This window comes from Mustelus asterias, chromosome 7, assembly GCF_964213995.1.
Source record: "Mustelus asterias chromosome 7, sMusAst1.hap1.1, whole genome shotgun sequence".
Classification (NCBI taxonomy): Eukaryota; Metazoa; Chordata; class Chondrichthyes; order Carcharhiniformes; family Triakidae; genus Mustelus; species Mustelus asterias.
The window spans coordinates 35,710,873-35,734,717 of record NC_135807.1 but is presented as its reverse complement, the minus strand read 5'-3'; the positions used below and the strand labels follow the sequence as shown (position 1 = coordinate 35,734,717).

Sequence of the window (23,845 nt, the reverse complement as noted above, 5' to 3'; positions counted from 1 at the left end):
ATGTTACATTTGTTCCCTCATCCAAATCATTAATATATATTGCGATTAGCTGGGGTCCCAGCACCGATCCCTGTGGCACCCCATGGAGTTACTGCCTGCCAATTTGAAAAGCACCCATTAATTCCTACTTTTTGTTTCCTCTCTGCCAACCAGTTTTCTATCCATCTCAAAACAATTATGGCAGAAAAATTGCTCTCAACCTCCTTGACTTAAGTAGGCAAAGAATCAGTCAGCCATCTGTGCTAATTTCTGTCTAGTGCCCCCACCTGCAATGTTTGCAGGTAGACATCCAGTAAAGACTAGATCAGATGGCCATAGCAATGTGTGTGCCTACTATCTGGTCAAATAATTTGATCCCACTCACCAAAATTATACATGGGAGAAGGCAACTCCACAGGTTAGTAGGTGACGCTAAATATAAGTTGCTGTATCCCAGTGGAAAATCAGCTTCATTAAATATGCTTAAGATATCTAATAGTTGCTGGAGAGTGAGGACTGCACCTCTGACCTCAATAGTACTTGGAAATATTTCTGTTTGTTTGTCTGTCTATCTCATTCTAATCCTCGAAATAGAAAACAAATTCCTTGTTTTGAGGAATGTAAATTAGCTAGATAACTAAATGAGTGAGTCTGTGAGAGTAAATAGTAGCGAAATCCCTTTGTACAGGTATACTTTATTCTGTCCCTTCACTGGATATTTCATTCTGCAGGTAAGGAGAGATTCCTTCACCAGAGGATTGTAAATATTTGAAATTCTCTACCCAAGAGACTTGTGCATGCTCCATCATTTAAGGCTTGGAAAGATTTTTGGATTCACAAGGAATCGAAGAATATGCTGAGTGGGTGAAAAAGTGGAATTGAAGCACAAGATGAGCCATAATTGTTTTGAATGACTGGACAGGCCATATGGTCTATTCCTGCTCCTATTTCTTGTGTTATTGTGATAATGGTTGGGGTACGCTGCCTATGGGCTGTCCTTGGCAATGTCAGAGTTCCTGAGAAACTGTCTCTGCACGTGTGAATATCTTTCTGAAATTAATATTTAATAAGGGGATGATTCATTCACAATTAAACATAGCTGGAGAGCAAAAGGCTAGGTGGTGGCAAACAGAAGGTGCCCCTGCACGTCTGCTTGAACTACCCTAAATTAACCAGCCCTCTTAACAGGGTTTTAGCAGTGTCTTTGTAATCAACATGTATGCTCATGGACAAATGGTTAGCAGTTGACAGGAATAACTGAGGACAGTGCAAGTGTATCTACTGAAAAGAACACCAGAAGAAGAAGCAAAAGTAGGCCACCGGGCCCTTCAAACCTGCCCTACCATTCAATATCATCAAGGCTGATCTATGCTGGCCTCAACTCCTTTTTTGTGCCATTTCCCCTTAGCCCTCTGTTCCTCAATCTATCAAATATTTATCCACCTCCACTTTGAACACTTCGAATGATTCAGCCTCCAGCACCCTTTGGAAATTCACCACCGTCTGCGAGAAGAAATTTCTATGCACCTTGGTTTTAAATGACCAGCCCTTTAACTTGTAGCAATATCCCCTTGTTCAAGATTCTCCGACAAGTGAAAACATCTCATCATCTACCATGTCAAGCCCCCTCAGGATCTTGTATTTTTGAACAAGGTCAACCCTCACTCTTCTAAACTCCAAGGAATACAGACCCAGACTATTTAGAATAGCAACATTTTCTTTATTAATATGAAATCTCAATCCGATCTTTGACTTTCGACGACGTATTATGCCTGTACATATAATGTGATATCTAGGGCCTTTTAACCCAGTTAGCAACTTAGACCCTCTATTATATTTGCCCCAACAATTTCGCCTTGTGTGGCTGACCGCGGTTAGTGTGACTGTTCTTGGAGCTCATGACTGTTCCTTTGCAAAGTCCTTTACGTGACTGGATTTTTAGTATCCCGTGTTTTGTTTATAACCGTGAAGAATGCATGTTAAAAATTGAATATAACCATATAATTTTAGTAATATAACCATTTCTGTCATAGTCTCAAAATGCTTTCGAAAGGAGAGGAGAGAGACCAGGAAGGACATATGAAAATTAGAGAAGAGGAAAGCAAAATCAATAAATTTTAAGATACTTTTGAAGTGAGAGGAGGAAACACAATGGTTTTGGAAATTGAAGGAAGACATCTGTGATCTTTGAAACACATAATTCAGAATAGAACTGAGGAGATATTAAATTATACCATATTGTGGGATGGGAAATAAACTTGTTGTATGGTTGCCTTGGAAATGTTCTTGCATTATGTTGGTTTGTTTTCATGTGAAAAATACTTATTCAGTAAAATTGATTTCTAAGCTGATATTTTAGCTTTAGAATTTTTAAAAAATTGTATGAAATCAAGTTAATTTCAATTAAACTAGTACCATAAATGTGCATTGATTTTTAAAAAATAGAAAATGTCATAAATAAAGTGGCTTTGTTGACAAGCCAAGACCAAAGACTGGCCTTGGGTATGAATTGTACCATTCAAACCTAATTACTGTAGTCTATTGGAATATATGCTGCTTTAATTTTGCCACTTAATGTTTTTGTGTTCCTCCTCCTAATTCACTTTTTCCCCTTCTTGTTGTCTATCTTCCCTACATCCCATTTTCCCACCCCTCCAACTCTTAATAGGAATTTTGCCTGTTTGCTGTGGTTGGACTTGTTTCTGATTTCTTTCTGCAAATGTTTTTCTTCACAACGGTCTTGTCCATTGATATCCGCCGCATGGAGGTAGGGTAAATCTGTCATGTTCTGATTCAAATTTATTTTCAATGTTAAGCTATAGAGTGTCGACTTAGCTTATTGAATGACAAGGTTGCCCCTGAGGTAGAAGATTGTAGCTTCTCAGACCCCTCCAGGACTTGTACAAATAATCTGTGTTGACATTTCAGAGCAGGACTGAAAGGAGTGAAGCATTGCCCAAGAGGTCGTACTGATCCTTTCTCATGGTTGAGCTGTACACTAAGTACTGCTAACACTATTCAGTGAAAAGCAGAAAATTATCCAGGGCAACATTGCTCCCTCAACAAATAATCTGGCCTTTCCGTCATTGCTTCTCCCCGTGTGCGAAATGATTGTCATAACTACCTGCAAGACAAACAGTGCCTTCCTGAGGAATTATTGTATTTGAAGTATTTGTAATAACTTCTGAAAAGCATCATATAGTACTGTGCAATTAGCAGCCTCCATTTCCTTTCTGCATGTCTCCATATGGTGCAGTGGGTCAGGTTACTGGTGCACGTTGTAGGGACTGACAGAATACAGCTTCAGACTTTCACACTCCTTGTATTCTTCATTCTCAATTCTAAGGAATTTCCAAGTGGAACCTACCTACCCCACCCTCCTGAACAAGGAACACCCGACTAGGAGGACACCATTCAGCCACTCGAGTCCTTCCAGCATTCAGTTCTATAATTTCTGATCTGCATCTCAACTACCTGCTTTGGTTCTGTCGTCCTTAAATGTCTGAGAAAAATCTATCATTCTCAGTTGTGAAAATTCCAATTGACCTACCTTCACAGCTTTTTGTGGGGGACATTTCTAGATTTCTGTTACTCTTGGTGAGAAGGAGTGCTTTCTGACATCATCACTTCAAGGCCAAGCTCTAAATTTAGGATTATAACTCGTTGATCTGGATGGCGTCATGAGAGGAAATAGTTTCTCTTGCTTTGCCTTGTGAAATCAATTTATTACCTCAGTCTTCCAATTTGAAGCAATCTATGCAACCTGCCTCTTTAAAGTTTGTTTTGGTATCATTCTGGTAAATCTGCAGTGCACCACCTCCAGGGCCAAATATTGATCCTGAGGTGTGGTGCCCAGAACTGAATAAAATATTGCTGATGGAGGCTAACCAGAGCTCTGTTCAGCTCCAACAAAACTTGTATTCTATCCCTTTTGTGATAAAGACTGACATTCCATTTACCTTTAATTTTTTTTGTACCTTTCAAAATTGTGTTACTTTGCACCTTTAGATGCCTGTGATTTCAGCTGTTAGGAAGGCAAGCCAGGGAATACAAAAACAGTGCAAATATAATTAAGTGGTGTATTCTTGGCGTAGTGATGTCAATAAAGTGGAAGTAACGGTCAAGGATTTGCACCAGTCACAGTTGAATATTACTTTGTAAGCCTGTTGCAACAGGAGGCTGACTAATGTGGCGAGAAGACAGTGCAAGATGCATTTAAAAAGCTATGCATCTGCTAATTTCTCGTTTATTGTTGTAGTTTTCATGACTTCTGTCTTTCCCACCAGCTTGCTGACCTTAATAAGCGCCTTCCTGCAGAGGCAGTTCAGGAAATCCCTGACCATTTGAGGCTGCCTCGCTCCAAGTCAGTTGCAAGGCAACAGCGATATGAACGTCAGCCTATGATACGACCTTCAGCTCCTTACACCATTTCCCTGCAGACTTCTTCTTTTAGAAACCTACGGTTGCCAAAGAGATTGAGAGTAGTATATTTTCTGGCTAGGACACGACTTGCACAGAGAATCATTATGGTAAGAATTTGATGCATATATGATTAACTATACCAATTTATTAGGCTTGATTATGTAGTGGCTTGGGTCGCATTTTGTGTCCAATTTCTTAATTTATTTAATTATGAAGACACAACATTGTTGCTTACATCCTTTGGGAGCTCGTTCAAGGATTCTTTCAAGACACCCCAAACACTAATGAACATCTTTATTAAATGTATAAATCATCTGACGCAAAGGATTTGAATGTGTCTTTACTCATATGTTTCTGAAGCATGGTAGTGAAAATGCCAGCAATACCCAATAGATGAGTCAGAAAAGATAGATTAACATTTTGGGTGTAAAACTCTATCTCAGGACTTAAAACTAAAAGCTAATGACTCCTTAGTAGGGTAGAAAGAGAGCTGAAGCCAAAGTAGTATACACATCTCCATACTGCTTCAATATTGTCCAGAACGTTGATGATCCTAAGTTATCCAGAACTTTGAAAGCAAGTGGAAGCGATGGCCTAGTAGTACCATCGCCAGACTATTAATCCAGAAACTCGGCTAATGTTCTGGGGACCCAGGTTCGAATTCGGCCACGGCAGATGGTGGAATTTGAATTCAATATCTGGAATTAAGAATCTACCGATGTCCATGAAACCATTGTCGATTGTCAGAAAAACCCATCTGGTTCACTGATGTCCTTTAGGAAAGGAAATCTGCCGTCCTTACCTGGTCTGGCCTACATGTGACTCCAGACCCATTGCAATGTGGTTGACTCTCAACTGCCCTCAGGCAACTCGGGTTTGGCAATAAATACTGGCCAGCCAGTGACACCCATGTCCCACGAATAAATAAAAGTTAATGTTATCTGCCTTAGTAAAAAATGTAGAAAATGTTCGTCTGTTTTATCAATTTTGTCTCTACTTCTATCTTTTAGATTTGTAACTTGCACTTTAATTACTGTTAGTGTTCTGATATTGTATGAACATGAATAATTCCAAAGAGATTATACTGAGCAGTGTAGTTAATATTAAAGTGAATTGATGAGACTTGTGACCTTAGTCGCCATACTTGGGGGAAAGAAAAATGAGACCTGCAATAAGGTTGTCACTCGGTCTTGTCTCAAGAAACTGTGGTGACAACCATCACATTTTATAGCATTGAAGGAGGCCACTTTGTTCACCATGTATGTTTGTGCTCAACTTTGTGCTACAGTGATTCAAGGAATTATACTGCCCCACTCACTCCATATCGTCCTATATTTTTTGCATTTGTTTCCAATATTAGCATTCAAAACTGGGTTTTGATAGAGGAGAAATTGTTTTCATTGACTGAAGGTTTGGTAACCAGAGGACATAGATGTAAGGTAATTGGCAAAAGAGCAAGATTTGAGATGCGAATTTAACATTGTTATGATTTGGAATGCACTGCCTGAAAGGATAGCTTTCTCTGCGCTAATGGAAATAGATCTAGAACCTGCAGTTTCTGCTCAGGACTATTAAACTGGATTTTACGTCACTACATGCTGGGAGTGAGGGTGCCGAGTAGTTCATGGGAAACCTGGAAGTCACGGCAGTATATCTTTCAGTGGCTTTTTAATCCAGCCGCTGTGCTATCATATGGGATACCGTTCTCAAGCAAATGCAATGATGATCCATATGACATAATTACTAATCTAGTGTTTGAAGGGACACTGCGTGCATGCAGTTTGAAGAGTTTGGAATTGGGAGCCAAAGAGGAAGTAAATGCCAGACCGGACTCCAGATGGCCAATGGCTGCATCTCATTTCAGTAATTCCCCTGTGGATTTGCTGAGGATCCATAAGGATATTCAATTTCCTGATGATGGGGGGAAAGGCTAACTGGGGATACTGCATGGTTGGAGATGACACAAGACACCCAGCAGGGATGTGGTACCACACCCATAGGTTTAATGTAAAAATTGGTTCAATATCGGGGCAGGGAATGGGAGATATTGGCACATCCAACTACATTTTGATGTGCATATCACCTAATCTCTGCCTTCTCAATACTACAATATATCACACCTCACATCGTTTACCTTGCAGTTACACTCAGTCCTCTGACTGCGTCTCCTCACATGCCCATGTCTTTCCCCAACAACACACCCTTACGAAATGTGGTGGCTCTCCTTTATAGTCATGCTCAAAACATGCTGCTTGTCCATTCATTCAACGTGTGCCATTATTCTGATTCATTGGTGTCTCCTTGAAGGGGAGAGCACCGAACGCATGCAGCAGAAGAGAACCGCAGTGGCCCGCAAGCCATAGAATATGAGTAGGCTTGCAGAAAACATAAAAAACTGACTGCAAATGCTTCTGTAGAAACGTGAAGAGAAAAAGACTGGTGCAGACAAATGTAGGTCCCTTATAGTTAGAACCAGGTGAATTCATAATGGGCAACAAAGGGACAGCAGACCAGCTGAACAAATACTTTGGATCTGTCTTCACGAAGGAGGACACAAATAACCTTCCAGAATTAGTAGGAGACAGAGGGTCTAGCATGAAGGAGGAACTGAAGGAAATGTTTATTAGTCAGGAAATTGTATTGGGGAAATTGCTGGGATTAAAACCTGATAAGTCTCCAGGGCCTGATCCCAGAGCACTGAAGGAAGTGGCCCTAGAAATAGTGGATGCATTGGTGATCATTTTCCAAGATTCTATAGGAAGAGTTCTAGTGGATTGGCGGGTAGCTAATGTAACCCCACTTTTTAAAAAAGAAGGGAGAGAGAAAATGGGGAATTATAGACTGGTTAGCCTGACATCGGTGGTGGGGAAAATGCTGGAGTTGATTAAGGATGTAATAACTGAGCATTTGGAAAACCGTTACAGCATCAGTCCAAGTCAGCGTGGATTCATTAAAGGGAAATCACGCTTGACAAATCTTCTGGAGTTTTTTGAAGATGCGACAGTAGAATGGAAAAGGGTGAACCAGTGGATGTTGTGTATCTGGATTTTCAAAAGGCTTTTGACAAGCTCCCACACAAGAGATTAGTGAGCAAAATTAAAGCTCAGGGTATTGACGTGGATAGAGAACTGGTTGGCAGACAGGAAGCAACGAGTGGGAATAAATGGGTCCTTTTCCGTGTGGCAGAGTGGCAGGCAGTAACTAGTGGGGCACTGCAGCGTTCAGTGCTGGGACCCCAGCTATTCACAATATACATTAATGATTTGGATGAAGGAATTGAATGCAATATCTCTAAATATGCAGACAACACTAAGCTGGGTGGCAGTGTGTGCTGTGAGGAGGATGCTAAGAGGCTGCAGCATGATTTGGACAGTCTGGCTGAGTGGGCAAATCCTTGGCAAATGCAATATAATGTGGATATATGTGAGGTTATCCACTTTGGTGGCAAAAAACAGGAAGGAAGATTATTATCTGAATGGTGGCAGTTTAGGACAAGGGGAAGTCCAAGGTGACCTAGGTGGAACAGTCGCTGAAGGTCGGCATGCCGGTACGGCAGGCGGTGAGGAAAGCTAATGGCACGCTGGCCTTTATCGCAAGAGGATTTGAATATAGGAGTATGGATGTCTTGCTGCAGTTATACAAGGCCTTGGTGAAGCCACACCTTGAGTATTTTGTACAGTTTGGTCTCTGAGTTTGAGGAAAGACATACTTGCTATTGAGGGAGTCAAGTGAAGGTTCACCAGCCTGATTCCTGGAATGGCAGGACTGACATATGAAGAGAGACTGGATCGACTAGGCTTGTACTCATAGAAACATATAATATCCTGATGGGACTGGACAGGCTTGATGCAGGAAGAATGTTCCCAATGTTGGGGAAGTCCAGAACTAGGGGTCACAGTCGAAGAATAAGGGGTAAGGCATTCAAGACTGAGGTGAGGAAGAACTTATTCACTGAGTTGTGAACCTGTGGAATTCTCTACCACAGAAAGCTGTTGGGGCCAGTTCGTCAGATATGTTCAAGAGGGAGCTGAACGTGGCCCGAATGGCTAAAGGCATCAAGGGGTATGGAGAGAAAGTGGAAGTGGGATACTGAAAGTGCATGATCAGCAATGATCATGTTGAATGGTGGTGCAGGTTCAAAGGGCCGAATGGTCTGCTCCTGCAGTTATTTTCTATGTTTCTATGCCACAGGTAACAAGTACAGAGGAGCAGGCACTAGAAATAAGTGGAAATTCTAGTTGCCGGAAATAGGGGCTTCCGAGCTACCTGCTAACAGAATTAAATATGAGAGAGCTCTGTGGCATTCAACACTCAATCAAACTGACTTGATGTCAACAGGGAGTGAAATATGATCATGTGCGTAATGATGAGTTGAATCAATTTTAACTTGACAGAACTCCTATTTTGTGTCAGAGGTCATTCCCTCTGAGGGTACACCATCACAGGATTTGTGCAGACCTTGCACTAGCTCGGATGCAGTATTCTGACATCTGTGGAACCAGTAGGGTATGTAGTTATGTTTTCATGTGGTGACCCACACAAGTAAATAAAGAATAGATGGTGGAGAAAGGGACAGTGGTGAAAAGTCCAAATCGAAAGATGCAGGACACTCCAAGCACTGCTCAGAAATCATTGATGTATAGGATACCTCTTGAGCAACAGCAGAGAGAGTGCATTATGATGGCAACATTTCAACCACTGCATGCTTAGGCAGAGTTTGGAGGAGTCCATTTCAAGTATGCATGGCAGGACGTTGCAGATCTTTGTGATGTCTCAATTCATTGGAAGAACAGCCACCTGCATGAGGCATCACGTGAAGCAATCACATGACTGGGTGCAACAGCATAAATGAAAAGCTTAATATTATGAAAGCCAATTTAAATAAATTAATATTCTAACTTCTGCTGTCCATTGATCGACTGATCTGTAAAATCATGCTCTCTGCAGCTCATAGCCTTAGCTGATGTCATTGTTGCTGGGCTGTCTACGAGGAATCCTTTTATTGCTCCTTAAGTGGCTTAAATGGGGGCCTCAGGTAATTTCTTGGATTGGTTTTATGACTCTGCATTGTTAGGAGGAAAACTGGTTGGCAGATCAGGTGACCGGAGCTCTTTTTCATTTTCAGTTCTGAGCTGCTGGTTAGTTTTAGGAAGCTGAAAAGAAGTGTTTCTCTCCCTGTTTTGTTTTGGAAGTTCTGCTGGTTATCTGAAAACAAGGTCTTGCCTTTCTGAAGGGGAGAATCTGCTGTTGGTGGCTTGACCAATGTGTCTCCCTGGGGTTCTGGGAAGCTGTTCATTATCATGGTTGTTTTGTTTTTGTTTGTAATTAAAGTTATTGCAAATTTTCTTTCCATACATGTTAACTATATAGAACGTAGAAAACATACAGCACAAACAGGCCCTTCGGCCCACAAGTTGCACCGGTCATGTCCTTACCTACCTAGGCTTATATATAGGCTTACCTATAACCCTCAATCCCAATAAGTTCCATGTACTCATCCAGAAGTCTCTTAAAAGACCCTATCGAGTTTGCCTCCACCACCACTGACGGCAGCCGATTCCACTCACCCACCACCCTCTGAGTGAAAAACTTACCCCTGACATCTCCTCTGTACCTACGCCCCAGCACCTTAAACTTGTGTCCTCTCGTAGCAGCCATTTCAGCCCTGGGAAAAAGCCTCCGAGAATCCACCCGATCTATACCTCTCAACATCTTGTACACCTCTATCAGATCACCTCTCATCCTTTGTCTCTCCAAGGAGAAAAGACCAAGCTCCCTCAGCCTATCCTCATAAGGCATGCCAACCAATCCAGGCAACAGCCTTGGAAATCTTCTCTGCACCCTTTCAATAATTTCCACATCCCTCCTGTAATGAGGCGACCAGAACTGAGGACAGTTCTCCAAGTGGGGTCTGACGAGGGTCTTATAAAGCTGCATCATTATCTCCCGACTCCTAGACTCAATCCCTCGATTGATGAAGGCCAGCACACCGTACGCCGCCTTAACCACCTCCTCTACCTGCGAGGCCGATTTAAGTGTCTTATGGACCCGGATCCGGATATATTGTTAAATAAACTGGGAATGGTCAAGAACTTCAAGTTTCTCAGTGTCCAAATTGCCAACAACCTGTCCTGATCCCTCCACACCAACTCTACAGTTAAGAAAGCCCACCAATGCCTCTACTTTCTCAGGAGGTTAAGGAAATTTGGCATGCCCATTACGACTCTGACCAACTTTTACCGTAGAAAGCATTCTTTCTGGTTATATCATAGCTTGGTATGACTTCTGGTCTCTCCAAGACCGCAAAAAACTACGAAGAGTCGTGAAGGAAGCCCAGTCCATCACGCACACCAGCCTCCCATCCATTGACTCTGTCTACACTTCCTGCTGCCTCGGAAAAACAGCCAGTATAATCAAGGACCCCACGCAGCCCAGAGATGCTCTCTTCCACCTTCTTCTGTTGGGAAAAAAATACAGAAGTCTGAAGTCACGTACCAACCGACTAATGAACAGCTTCTTCCCTGCTGCCGTCAGACTTTTGAATGGATGTACCTTGTATTAAGCTGACCTTTCTCTACAGCCTAGCTATAACTGTAATATTACATTCTGCACCCCCTCCTTTCCTTCTCTATGTACGATATGCATTGTATAGCATGCAAGAAACAATACTTTTCATTGCATACTAATACATGTGACAGTAAATGATATCAAATATATCCCTGTCATGGCTTCAACCCCTCAATTGACATTGCCTTCCCACCTTGCTTTTACTCAAGAGTTCCAGGAAATCCATGGAGTGGAAGTTAAACTGCAAAACCCACTTTAATATCATGGTAATTTAACAACTAACTTAATAACATTGACTATTCGGTCAACAGGTAGTTTTCCTGGTCAGAAAACCTCAACCAATGGATTAATTAGCCATTCACTTCTTTACTATTTGTGGGTCTCTTTGTGCTTAAAGTTTTTCACCTTATGCTTCCTTCATCATTGCATTTAATTGTATGTAAGGTACTTTGTGATGTACCTATCAGTTATGTTATATAAATGTAAGTTGTTATGTTATATAAATGCAAATTGTTTTTACAAATAAATTGCTGTGATGGATTTGACGACACTAAAATTCCCGTTTCTCTTTGAGGCTGGGACGGTCATATGGATTGGGATCCTGGTTTATACTGATCCCGCTGGTGTCCGGACATTTTTAACAGCGCAGGTGACTGAACAGAGTCCACTAGGGGAGAGTGGCTTAGCACCCATTGCAGTTCCACCAGGAGTTTTCCAGAGGGGAGATGCAAAGAACAGTTTGCCTGGTTTTCCATCAGACGTGACGCCACCATTGGAGAATCAGTCTCGTGGCACAGATCAGAACAAGAATTCACAGCCTCTTGACGCCTCACCTTTGGTCGAACCTGAAAATATAACTGATAATGACAAACAGCACGTCCATAGTGAGAGCATTCTCCCAGAGAAAGAAGAGATCACGTGGGGAGCACATGATCAGGAGATGTGGCGGAAGCTATCTTTCCGACATTGGCCAACTCTCTTCAGTTACTATAATAACACACTGGCAAGGAAGTAAGTAATCTTTCACCTGTCTGACATGATTTCCTGTAAAGAATGTAACTAAAGCATTTGAAGAGAGCAAAGTTGTAGACGACGGCACTTTTTAAAAGAACCATAAATGTTTGCAGCATAAAGCCGTTTCATTTGTCGCAACTGTGTCAACTCATATCCTCGCTGCCAATGCCCAGAACCCCATATTTTTCTCTTCTACTTGTGACTGATAAACTTTTTAACTGAATTCCCTGAAAATAGGCAGCTACACCCTCTGACCAAGTATGTGTAATCATACAGCACAAAAGGAGGGCAATCAGTCTTTGCCATTTATTTGGAAGAGCTATTCAATAAGTCCTATTCCCCCTACTTCTTTCCCATAGCACCACAGATTTCTCATTTCAAAACTATGTTCAATTCCCTTTTAAACACTGCTATTGAATCATCTTCTATCACCCTTCCAGGTATTCCAGATCATAAAGTCCTACCTTCAAAAATCCTCTTCATTTCACCCCTGTATTTTTTTACAAAACATCTCATGTCTGTATCCTCTAGTTAATGAATGCTAATGGAAGCAATTGTTTCCTGTCTATTCTATCAAAAGCCCATACTTGTGAACACCTCTGTAAAATCTGCCATTTACCCTTTCTGCTATAAAGCGAACAATCTGAACTTTTCCTAGTGTCTCCACATTAGTCAATTTCCAGTCATATTACCACTCTAAATTACCTCTGCCCTGCCTCTTTCCTCAAACTGATGTTTTGTCAGTAATTCCTAACCAGAATATTTTTTGCATACTAACTATCAAAAGCCTTAATAGTTTTTAAAACTTCTTAAATTTTATCCTTGCTCTCTCTCTAAGTGGAAATAGAACCAATTCAATGCTCCGTCATAGCCATAGTCTCTCATCTCAAGAGATTGTTCACCAAAATTAAAGCTAATGGAATTGCAGGCAGATTATTGACTGGGTTCAGAGATTATTTGCTTGGTCAATGACAGAGTCCTGGTGGTAGAAGACAGAGTAGAAATAATATTATTCAAATTTGTAAAGAAATGACCAGTGGTGTGCCATAGGTTGCTGACGCCTCTACTGTTCAATATATTTCTCAATGATTTGGATAACAGAATTTAATATATATCCAAGTTTGCTGCTCCTTCATGCAACAGTTGGTAATGTAGCAGTTGTTGTAAGTAAGAATATCAATGAGTGGGTAAAATGTGGCAGTTGGTGTTCAATGCAAGTAAGTGTGAGGTCATCTATTTTGAACTAAAAACCAAAAATGTTGCATCAAAATATCATTTAAATATTGAAACATTAGCACAAATGTAAGTCAAGTGATGTTTAGAGGTTTCTGTATATAGAACATTTAGATGTAATAGTTAGCAACAAAAAACATGACAAGGACCCATGAAATGTTAGCCTTTTATAACTAGAAAGCTAGAATGTAACAGGAAGAAGATTTTGCTGCAGCTTTTATTCTGGTTCAGGTCAGATACTCCAAAGTGTTTTATGGAGCCTGCCTGGATCATAAGTTTTGCATCTTGAATTTGGCTAGGGATAAGCATGATAGGTTTCACTTCAGGTATGATTCAAATGACCCACTTGGGAGCTTTGATCAAAGAAAGTTTATTTAAGAATATAGTTAACGTGTATGGAAAGAAAATTAGCAATAACTTGTATCAATTGCAAACAAAAACACAACCGCCACAATAATCTATAACCCTTAACAAATATATCTAAGATGTTCCAATCAAATCAAAATCTTCCGTAGATAAAACCCTCTAAACAAATTCAACACAGCAGAGTCTAACGCTCACGTGATACTGGAATTGAGTCCTTTGAATGAATTCTGCAGTTCTCTTTATAGACTGAGAACAGTTTGAAGTCAGAATAGCTTCCCAGACCAGGGAGAGACTTTGCTCAAGCCACCAATAGCAGATTTTCTACTGCAGGAAGGCAAGAAGCCTTGCTTTCAACTAACCAGCAGAACTTCCAAAAGCCGGGGTGGGGTGGGGGGGGCGGGGGGTGCGGGTGGTGGGAGAGAGAGAGAGACACTGCATTCAGTCTGCAGTCCACTCCCTTCTAAAGCTAAACACTGCTGTCAGCCAAAAACAGAATGAAATCTTGAATTCCCGAGGAAGGACAAAAAACCTGACCAGAACCCATGACCTTCTTTCTAACAATGCAGGGCCATAAAACAGCGCAGAGTAAAAATAAACAAACCCCTGTTTAAGCAGCAATAAAAGGACATCTCTCGACAAGCTGGCAACTAGAAAATCAGATAAGAATAAGCCTGTGAATGATTTTTTTTAACATCTCAAGTACAGTAAGGTCACACTATACAAAGCTGGCAACTTTACAGGGTGGGGGTGTGGCTTGCATAACTTCCCAGAAAGCCGCCTTGTAGTGTACCTGCCTGCTTCTGACCTGTCTGAAATTTTACTGGGGCAGGGCAAGATGTTGGATGATCCTTGTCAAAACTCAGGCCCTCAAGTGGTCTATTCATGATTACTTATGCTCTGCTTCCCAATCAGCCACATCTTTGCCAGCAGGAGGAGATCAAGGACGTGGGGATGCCCAGCAAGTTACCCTGCTTGAGCCTCAGGTGGAAAAGTGGGTTTCCCCAAAAGGTCCACCCTCCTCCTCCTCCCCCAACACCTTTTTTCAGGTATACTTCATTTTAACTAGTTGCCCAACAGAGTCTGCTTGGTGCATTGCTTCTCAGGAAATCTTAAATGAATCGTTAAGCATCGGACATATAAAGTAACATCTAATTGGGCGGCACGGTAGCACAGTGGTTAGCACTGCTGCTTCACAGCTCCAGGGTCCCGGGTTCGATTCCTGGCTCAGGTCACTGTCTGTGTGGAGTTTGCACATTCTCCTCATGTCTGCGTGGGTTTCCTCCGGGTGCTCCGGTTTCCTCCCACAGTCCAAAGATGTGCGGGTCAGGTTAATTGGCCAGGTTAAAAAAAAAATTGCCCCTTGGAGTCCTGGGATGCGTAGGTTGGAGGGATTAGTGGGTAAAATATGTGGGGGTAGGGCCTGGGTGGGATTGTGGTCGGTGCAGACTCGATGGGCCGAATGGCCTCCTTCTGCACTGTAGGATTTCTATGATTTCTATGTGTTATAAATGTGCAATTTTTTTTAGCTTAAGTTGGCTTTATGGATTGAATCCACATTCCTTAGACCTTTAAAATCCGAACTTGGTTTCACCTACTCACTAGCACTTCATTTACCAAATTATCTTTTTGTTTACTTGCTTTGTTGATAGAATCTTGTGTAATAAGTTTACTAGTTACTTTAGGTATTCTGACAAAATGTTTAAAGCTATAGCTAAGGACAAAACCTTGGTGCTATTGTTGAAACAGAGCTAATTTTGATCGCCACTTGTTTGTTTACAGATATGTCAGCATTCTTCCCATTATCCCAGTTTCCTTCCACCTGAGTCTGCAAGATGCTCTGGATACACGGCACCCTCAAGATGCAAAGCGATACCATTCTAAGTTTCCAGCAAATTACGAAGAATCAAAAAACATTGGTGGAAACGGGGCAAGGGAACATGCTTCCATGAAACCACAAGTCCCTGTAGACACCACTCTCTACAAGTAAGGTTTTGGGGGCCGAAATTAGAAAAAATGTTTAAAATTAAAGCAGATTAGCTTAAGGGTGATTCCTTTTCATTAGATTAGTGTCAATGGTACACAAACATGTACAAGATCAGGATTGGCTTGGGACATAGCTTAATGTGCATGGTAGCTGTGTTTCATGGGTTTCGACACATGCTGGTTTTATTGCATCGAAAGTACATTCATGCTCCAGCTATTTGCTTTAAGCCACTCAAAATTACTGGCTGCATAATGCGGTATCCAAAAGATTTTTGCATCATGTTATTGTGCACTTCTTATATTAACTACTATTTAGAATTGTTCTAATGAAAGACCACATCCTGAAGCGTCAACTCTGTTTTTCTCTCCACACATGACACCTGATCTGCTCAGCATTTCTCGCGTTTTCTCTCTTTATTTTGGGTTTCCAACATCTGCAGTATTTTATTTTTGTTTTCGGAATTGTCATTTCATAGAATCATACAATGATACGGCACATAATGATGCCATTCAGCCCATCATATCTTAGCCAGCTCTTTGATAAAGTTTTCCCGTTAATCCAACTCCACTATGTTCTTTATTGCATAGCCCTGCTGATTTTATCCCATCAATTATTTATCCAGTCTTCTTTGGAATAATACTAATGGGTCTGCTTGCACCACCTTTTAAAGCAATGTATTTCAGGTCACTCAGCTTGCTACATAAAGCTATGTTTCCTCAGTTCTTCAGCCAATCATCGTAACCCTGAGTCCTCCAGTTACCAATCCTTCCTTATTTATTCTTAAAAATCATTCATGGTTTTGATGCCTATAAAATTTCCTTCAACCCCTCTGCTCTAAAGAAGATAGCACCACTTTCTCCAGTCTCTCCACGTAACTGAAGTTCTTCATCCCAAGTGCCATTCTGGTAAACCTCTTCTGCATTTTCACCAAGGTCTTGGCATCCTTATTAAAAATATGGCACCCGTAATTGAGCACAATACACAAAGGCATCCAATAAGGTGCCACAAAACTGTGAAGGACTTTGTTGCTGGAATTTATGCATGCACGCTAAGTGGATTGCCATAGGTCCGTAACATCTATTTTTGTTGTATCTGCCATTTACAATGTATTTTATCAATCATTTCAACCACATTTTGTGGCAAGAATGTCAGCAATTTCAACCTACCTTCCCTCAGTAACCTAGGATATTGTTCTCGTTATTAAAGATAAAATGTTTTAAAGTTTGTTTATTAGTGTCACATGTAGGCTTACATTAACACAGCAATGAAGTTACTGTGAAAATCCCCTAGTCGCCACACTCCGGTGCCTGTTTGAGTACACTGAAGGAGAATTTGACATGGCTAATGCACCTAACCAGCATGTCTTTTGGACTGTGGGAGGAAACCGGAGCACCCGGAGGAAACTCACGCAGGCACTGGGAGAATGTGCAGACTCCATACAGACAAGTCAGCCAAGCTTGGAATCGAACCTGGGTCCCTGACACTGTTAGGCAGCAGTGCTTAACCACTGTGCCAATGTGTTGTCCATACATTGACATTGTTACATGACATTGTAATCTATTCAAGGTAAAATGTGTAGCTTTTCACCTTTTCAATTTCTAATATTTACAAATACAGGTAAGTATGGAGAGTGCCCATTGGTCCATTTGATCTTCTCCTTTTAAAATACAACTTTGTATATCCTAATCACACGGGAGGAATGTAATGCTATGTCACACTTATCGTAATGTGAATGATACAAGATGGAGGTAAAGGATAAGACACGTTGATTGGCCTTGGTTTCTGCAAGTTAAGTTCAGAGTCTTCAGCAAAAGGGTTCGCACACCAGTATTCCTGTTGTTTGGGGTCAGTACTTCTTGCTGGATGGTTCTGCAGAGGGGATAATTTGTACTCGAGAACAAGTTCCAGTCTGCCAAGAGAAGCAGAGATCATGCATCACTTTGTCTGGTTGGAAGATTTCTCTATCTGATCATTTTTTTCTCATTGCAAAAGTCATAGGATTGCTTTTGGCCATGCAGATCATTAGAAAACAAGGTTATTCATCAAAACAATATTTACTTCATTTGTTTTTAATAAACTTTGTTCTGCTTCTTTCTTATAGAGTTGGAGCTCTCGGATTGGCATCAGGAGTCCTCCTCGTAATTCTGCTCTTCTGCTTGTATAAGGTGTTCTGTCCAAAAACATATGGACAGGGTGGTCTCCCTCATGGCAGAAGGCGACGTGGGGACTTACCCTGTGATGACTATGGCTACTCTCCACCCATCAGTGAAACCTTGCCACTAATTTTGAAGGGACACTTAATGGTAAGTGAATATTTGAAAACTTGTCTGTTCATGTATATTATGGTCCTGCTCCTGGCCAAATATTGCAACATTTTCTTTAAATGGGAAAGCATGATTTAAATAATAGGAGTCATTTCATTTCATGGTACTACTTGGTCTGTGAAATGCATTAATACACTCATGCGCTTCTCCCAAATGTAACTGGGCTCTTTATGGGTTGAACTGATCACATTTACAACTGGCAAGATGCATGACTCTATATTTGTTTTGATTTGGCCAGCCTAATAAAAATCTACACCAACCAGTCATATCAAGCGCAAAGGAAGATGGCTGTGGTTGCTAGAGGTCAGTCACCTCAGTCCCAGGACATCACTGCAGGAGTTCCTCAGGATAGTGTCCTAGGCCAAACCATTTTCAATTGTTTCATCAATGACGTTCCCTCCATCATAAGGTCGGAAATAGGGATGTCCATGAATGAATATACAATGCTCAGCTGTTCGTGAATCTTCAGATACTGAAGCAGCCTGTGCCTGTATGCAGCAAGACCGGGCAACATTCAGGCTTGGACTGATAAGTGCCAAGTAACATTTGTGCCATAGAAGTGCCAAGCAATGACCAACTTCAACAAGAGAAAAGTCAACCATCTTGCCTTGATATTCATTGGCATCACCATGGCAGAATCCACCACTTTCATCATTCTGAGGGCTACCATTGATCAGAAACTGAACTGGACCAGCCACATAAATACTGTGGCTACTAGAGCAGAGTAAGAAGTCTCACAACACCAGGTTAAAGTCCAACAGGTTTATTTGGTAGCAAATACCATAAGCTTTCGGAGCGCTGCTCCTTCGTCAGATGGAGTGGAAATGTGCTCCACATTTCCACTCCATCTGACGAAGGAGCAGCGCTCCGAAAGCTTATGGTATTTGCTACCAAATAAACCTGTTGGACTTTAACCTGGTGTTGAGAGACTTCTTACTGTGTTCACCCCAGTCCAACGCCGGCATCTCCACATCGTGGCTACTAGGGCAGGTCAGAGGCTAGGAATCCTGCGATGAGTAACTTATCTCCTGACTTCCCAAAGCCTGTCGACCACCTACAAGGCACAAGTCAGGAGAGTGATAGAATTATTTCCACTTGCCTGGTGTTCTTCTGTAAACTTGACCAGTTAGAGATATAAAATTTGCTTCTCTGAAGGATGTTCGTCAACCATTTAGGTTTTTAATTACAATCTGGAAAAAAAAATGTTGTCACTTTTCAAATTTCAATGCGCACATGATCATTTACATCTCACACTGGTTACAATCTAGTGGGATAGGTGACAAATGCTGGCGCAGCCAGCAACACCCACATTGTGTGGGGGTGGGGGGTTGGAATTCTTAAATGCATCTTATTATTTTTTTCATCTAGGATATTGAATGCTTGGCCAGTGATGGGATGTTGTTGGTCAGCTGCTGCTTGTCTGGACAGATCAGAGTGTGGGATGCACAGACGGGTGATTGTCTCACTGTCATACCAAACCCAGGGTAAAATATTCATTCATTCATTCACTTATTCCAGTTGTTTTATTGCATGCTTGGAACAATATCCCCCATTTTTCTTTTGAATCTTCTGCTGTTTCGGAAGTTCTCAACTCTGATAAGCTGTACACAAAATTATACAATTTTACTGTTAGATTTAATTTATCAAATTGCTTGCTGCAATGAAGATTTGAAATATGAGACGGAACAAATTTAAAAATTAGGAAATTTATATTAAGATGATATGGGGTGGGAAAAGGCTCATGTGGAACTTGAATACCAGTATGGGGCATTTGGGCTGAATGGCCTGTCTTTGTACTGTGCATTCTGTGTAAATGTCCAAATACTAACACTTTCAATGAAGGTATTGATAGGAGTTTGTTGATTTCTCTCTTCGATCTGTGGTTCAATCACACACTGTTTTTTGCCGACTGAAAGAGCTATAAAGGATTGTTTTAAAATTTGCTGCAGCATTGAGGGATGAGGACATACTTCAAGCTGTCCTGAGATGTTTCTTCCAATTTGAACTTTATGGAAGTTCGTACTAGAATATAAATAAATAAAGCAAACAACTTTGAAAATAATTCAATCCAGATGACCTGCTGCAAAATGCAGATTGAATTAGTTAATGACTAAATCATATTTGCATCTCATGATTTTGAAATTGATTAAAATAAGACCTGAAAATTCAAGAAGCATTCTATGTTGAAAGTTTGTTCAGATTTTGGAGTTCTGAAATACAGTCGAAGATGCTTTACAGCTTACTTGGGTCTTTCCCATCTATTTCTAGGCAATACAGGGATAGCAGCAGTTGCTATGAGTGGCAGGAGAGCTGGGAGTATATTTCAGATCCGGAGAATGGAGCAGATGATTCATTCGAGAATGACCACAACTTCCAGAGGAGAATGACCCCTACACAGCCCATTCTGTTCACAGATCAGCCAGACTTGTCTGGGTTAATAGACACCAACTTTGCAGAGCAGATTAAAGAGGAAGATACAGTTTCCAGACAGCGGACTGTCTCTGAACATTCACAAGAGACTGGCTATGACTTTGGCAGAGCATATGATAAAGCATACGAGGATCATAAAATGTTGAATGTGCAGAACCTGAGGAGCTATCCATCTCCGCCACCACTTTTGAGGTGTTCTCAAACATCTGTGAACCTCAGATCACATGGCTGGGATGCTGGCTGCAACCACAGGAGGCGGAGTTTAGGAGATGAGCCATTTCCTGTGTTTGAGAAGACCTCCCCCATTCCAATGTGGGGTGGCGACTGTGAAAGCTCTGTCTGGAGTCTTGGCATACAGGGTAACCTGATTGTAGCAGGAAGAAGCAGTGGGCGGCTTGAGGTAAAAGTTCTTTTCATCTCCACTTTTCACAATTTCAGCCAAGTCATTAATACTTTCGAAATTTCTTAAAACAATATTAAAAGAGTGAACGTAGAGAAAAGACCAACTGCCCATCAAAGCTCATTCCTCTCGTATAGTAACTGTCTGATAGAACAAAGAACAATACAGCACAGGAACAGGCCCTTCGACCCTCCAAGCCTGCGCCGCTCATGTGCCCACTAGACCATTCTTTTGTATCCCTCTATTCCCATATTCCCAGTCTGTTCATGTGGCTATCTAGATAAGTCTTAACTGATCCCAGCGTGTCTGCCTCAATCACCTTGCTTGGCAATGCATTCCAGGCCCCCACCACCCTCTGTGTAAAATACGTCCCCCTGACATCTGTGTTGAACCTTGCCCCCCTCACCTTGAACCCGTGACCCCTTGTATTCGTCACCTCCGACCTGGGAAAAAGCTTCCCACTGTTCACCCTATCTATGCCCTTCATAATTTTATACACCTCTCTTAGGTCACCCCCTCATCCTCTGTCTTTCCAGGGAGAACAACCCCCAGTTTACCCAATCTCTCCTCCATGGCTAAGACCCTCCATACCAGGCAACATCCTGGTAAACCTTCTCTGTACTCTCTCCAAAGCCTCCACATCCTTCTGGTAGTGTGGCGACCAGAACTGGACGCAGTATTCCAAATGTGGCCTAACCATCGTTCTATACAGCTGCAACATCATATGCCAACTTTTATAGTCTATGCCCCGTCCAATAAAGGCAAGCATGCCATATGCCTTCTTCACCACCCCCTCCACCTGTGCTGCCATCTTTAAGGATCTGTGGACTTGTACACCCAGGTCCCTCTGTGTGTCTATACTCCTGATGGTTCTGCCATTTATTGTATAGCTCCCCCTTCCATTAGATCTACTGAAATGCATCACTTCGCATTTATCTGGATTAAATTCCATCTGCCATTTCTCCACCCAATGTTCCAGCCTATCTATATCCTGCTGTATTCTCTGACAATGTTCATCACTATCTGCAATTCCAGAAATCTTCATGCCGTCCGCAAACCTACTGATCACACCAGTTACATCTTCCTCCAAATCATATATCACAAACAGCAGAGGTCCCAGTACAGAGCCCTGCGGAACACCACTAGTCACAGACCTCCAACCGGAAAAAGACCCCTTCACTGCTACCCTCTGTCTTCTATGGCAAGCCAGTTCTCCACCCATCTAGTTAGCTCACCTTTTATCCCGTGAGATTTAACCTTTTGCACCAGCCTGCCATGAGGGACCTTGTCAAACGCTTTACTAAAATCCACATAGATGACATCCACGGCCCTTCCGTCGTGATCACAAAGGTAAGATAGAAAGGAATATAAATCTTCTTTCTCCCTCCCATTGCAGTTTCTTAAATTATTCCCAAGAGTTGGCACTGCAGTAACTTCTTGTGTGAGCAGCAACTCCTTGACATCAACCTGATCTTTGCCTTTTGCCAGTTTGAACATGGTCCTTCATTTTATTTAACTGTAATTTAAATGACTTAATTGTTTTTGTCTCCTTGCCAGTCTGGTGGAAAATTGTAGATATTTTCATTTTGTCTCCTGCTCTGAAGCTATGTTGACATACTTTAAAGTAACAAGACCAATTTCCCTTGTCTGTACCTTTATAGAGAGAAAAATCGGTTTGAGCGAATGAATGACTGCTCAGCATCTTCTGCTAGAACGTGCTTGTGTGTATGTTAGGAAGAAGAGAGTTGGGCTTGCTTGTAATGTTCTACTGTAGGCAAATAGCTTGATCACTGTCTCGCATTAAAATTGAAAATGACTAATTGGCTGAGGTAAAGGGTTTCTTACAATCTCAATGGAACATTATATCAAACATGGGTCAGCACCCACAGGAGAAAACTGAAGAGAGTGGGAGGAAAAAAACCTTGGCCTATTTTCTTAGAAAATTGACAGAATCTTGTGTTTGATTTGTGACCAGACTTGTTGTTTAAAATGATACTGTTTCATTTCAGGTTTGGGATGCTGCAGATGGAACACTGCGCTGCAGTAATGAAGAGGGTTCATCTGGGATTACAGTGCTGGCTTTTATCACAAACAGGTAATAAACTGAATATATGTCATGAATTTACCCTGTGAATCTTTAGCTAACATTTGATGTTTGTCCTAGCAGTATACTGCATACGCAGCATGTAACCCAATCAGTTCTCCAGCGCTGACAGGTTTGGTTCCATGGGATTGAAAGTGCTGCCATATCCTTTGACATTTTTATGAGCAAAGTTCAAGATGTGATGGTGCGTCATGATATGAGTCATAATTGTCTGACTGCTGCAAGGCTTGTAATCAGGCCCTTGTTGAATTGTTTTCTTTACGCAATGCATTACCCATCCATCTTGTGTTTAAGTGAGCAAACTTGTTTTTAAATAGTATCTTTCACAATTTCATGACATCCCAAAATATTTCACGCCACCTGGCAACCAGTAGGGTGTGCCAGTGATTGAGGTCACGAGGGCGGCACGGTAGCACAGTGGTTAGCACTGCTGCTTCACAGCTCCAGGGTCCCGGGTTCGATTCCCGGCTCGGGTCACTGTCTGTGTGGAGTTTGCACATTCTCCTCGTGTCTGCGTGGGTTTCCTCCGGGTGCTCCGGTTTCCTCCCACAGTCCAAAGATGTGCGGGTTAGGTTGATTGGCCAGGTTAAAAATTGCCCCTTAGAGTCCTGGGATGCGTAGGTTAGAGGGATTAGCGGGTAAAAATATGTGGTGGTAGGGCCTGGGTGGGATTGTGGTCGGTGCAGACTCGATGGGCCGAATGGCCTCCTTCTGCACTGTAGGGTTTCTTCTTCTTCTTCTTCTTCTTCTAGTCAAGTATTTTTGAAAATGTCGCCACTGTTGTAATATAGGGAAATACGTACAAACCTGTCACAGATTCAGGAGGATTTTGGGGGGGGAAAAAACTCCATGTTACTTTGGCCAAAGGGTGAAACCAGTTACTAAGTGGGCACAGTGCTTCTAAGATTAATTTGTTCTTAGCTCGTGATTTTGGTCCTAATCAGTGTTCCCTGTTTGCTGTATGTGGCTGACTTGTTGCACTGAACGGTCTCTTTAGGATTGACCTGCAGCTAAGCATACAT

General features: G+C 41.8%; 1 protein-coding gene across 3 annotated transcripts in view; it reads left to right on the top strand.

Moving 5' to 3' along the window:
• scap (SREBF chaperone) overlaps positions 1 to 23,845 on the top strand; it is a 148,200-nt gene that overhangs the window by 101,536 nt on the left and 22,819 nt on the right. For all 3 annotated transcript variants that reach the window (XM_078215859.1, XM_078215860.1, XM_078215861.1), the window contains 8 exons: positions 2,648 to 2,746; positions 4,266 to 4,508; positions 11,543 to 11,979; positions 15,361 to 15,564; positions 17,667 to 17,868; positions 19,258 to 19,373; positions 20,158 to 20,719; positions 22,729 to 22,814. In XM_078215859.1, the coding sequence (XP_078071985.1) occupies positions 2,648 to 2,746; positions 4,266 to 4,508; positions 11,543 to 11,979; positions 15,361 to 15,564; positions 17,667 to 17,868; positions 19,258 to 19,373; positions 20,158 to 20,719; positions 22,729 to 22,814 (1,949 nt within the window). The remainder of the gene's footprint in view (positions 1 to 2,647; positions 2,747 to 4,265; positions 4,509 to 11,542; positions 11,980 to 15,360; positions 15,565 to 17,666; positions 17,869 to 19,257; positions 19,374 to 20,157; positions 20,720 to 22,728; positions 22,815 to 23,845) is intronic.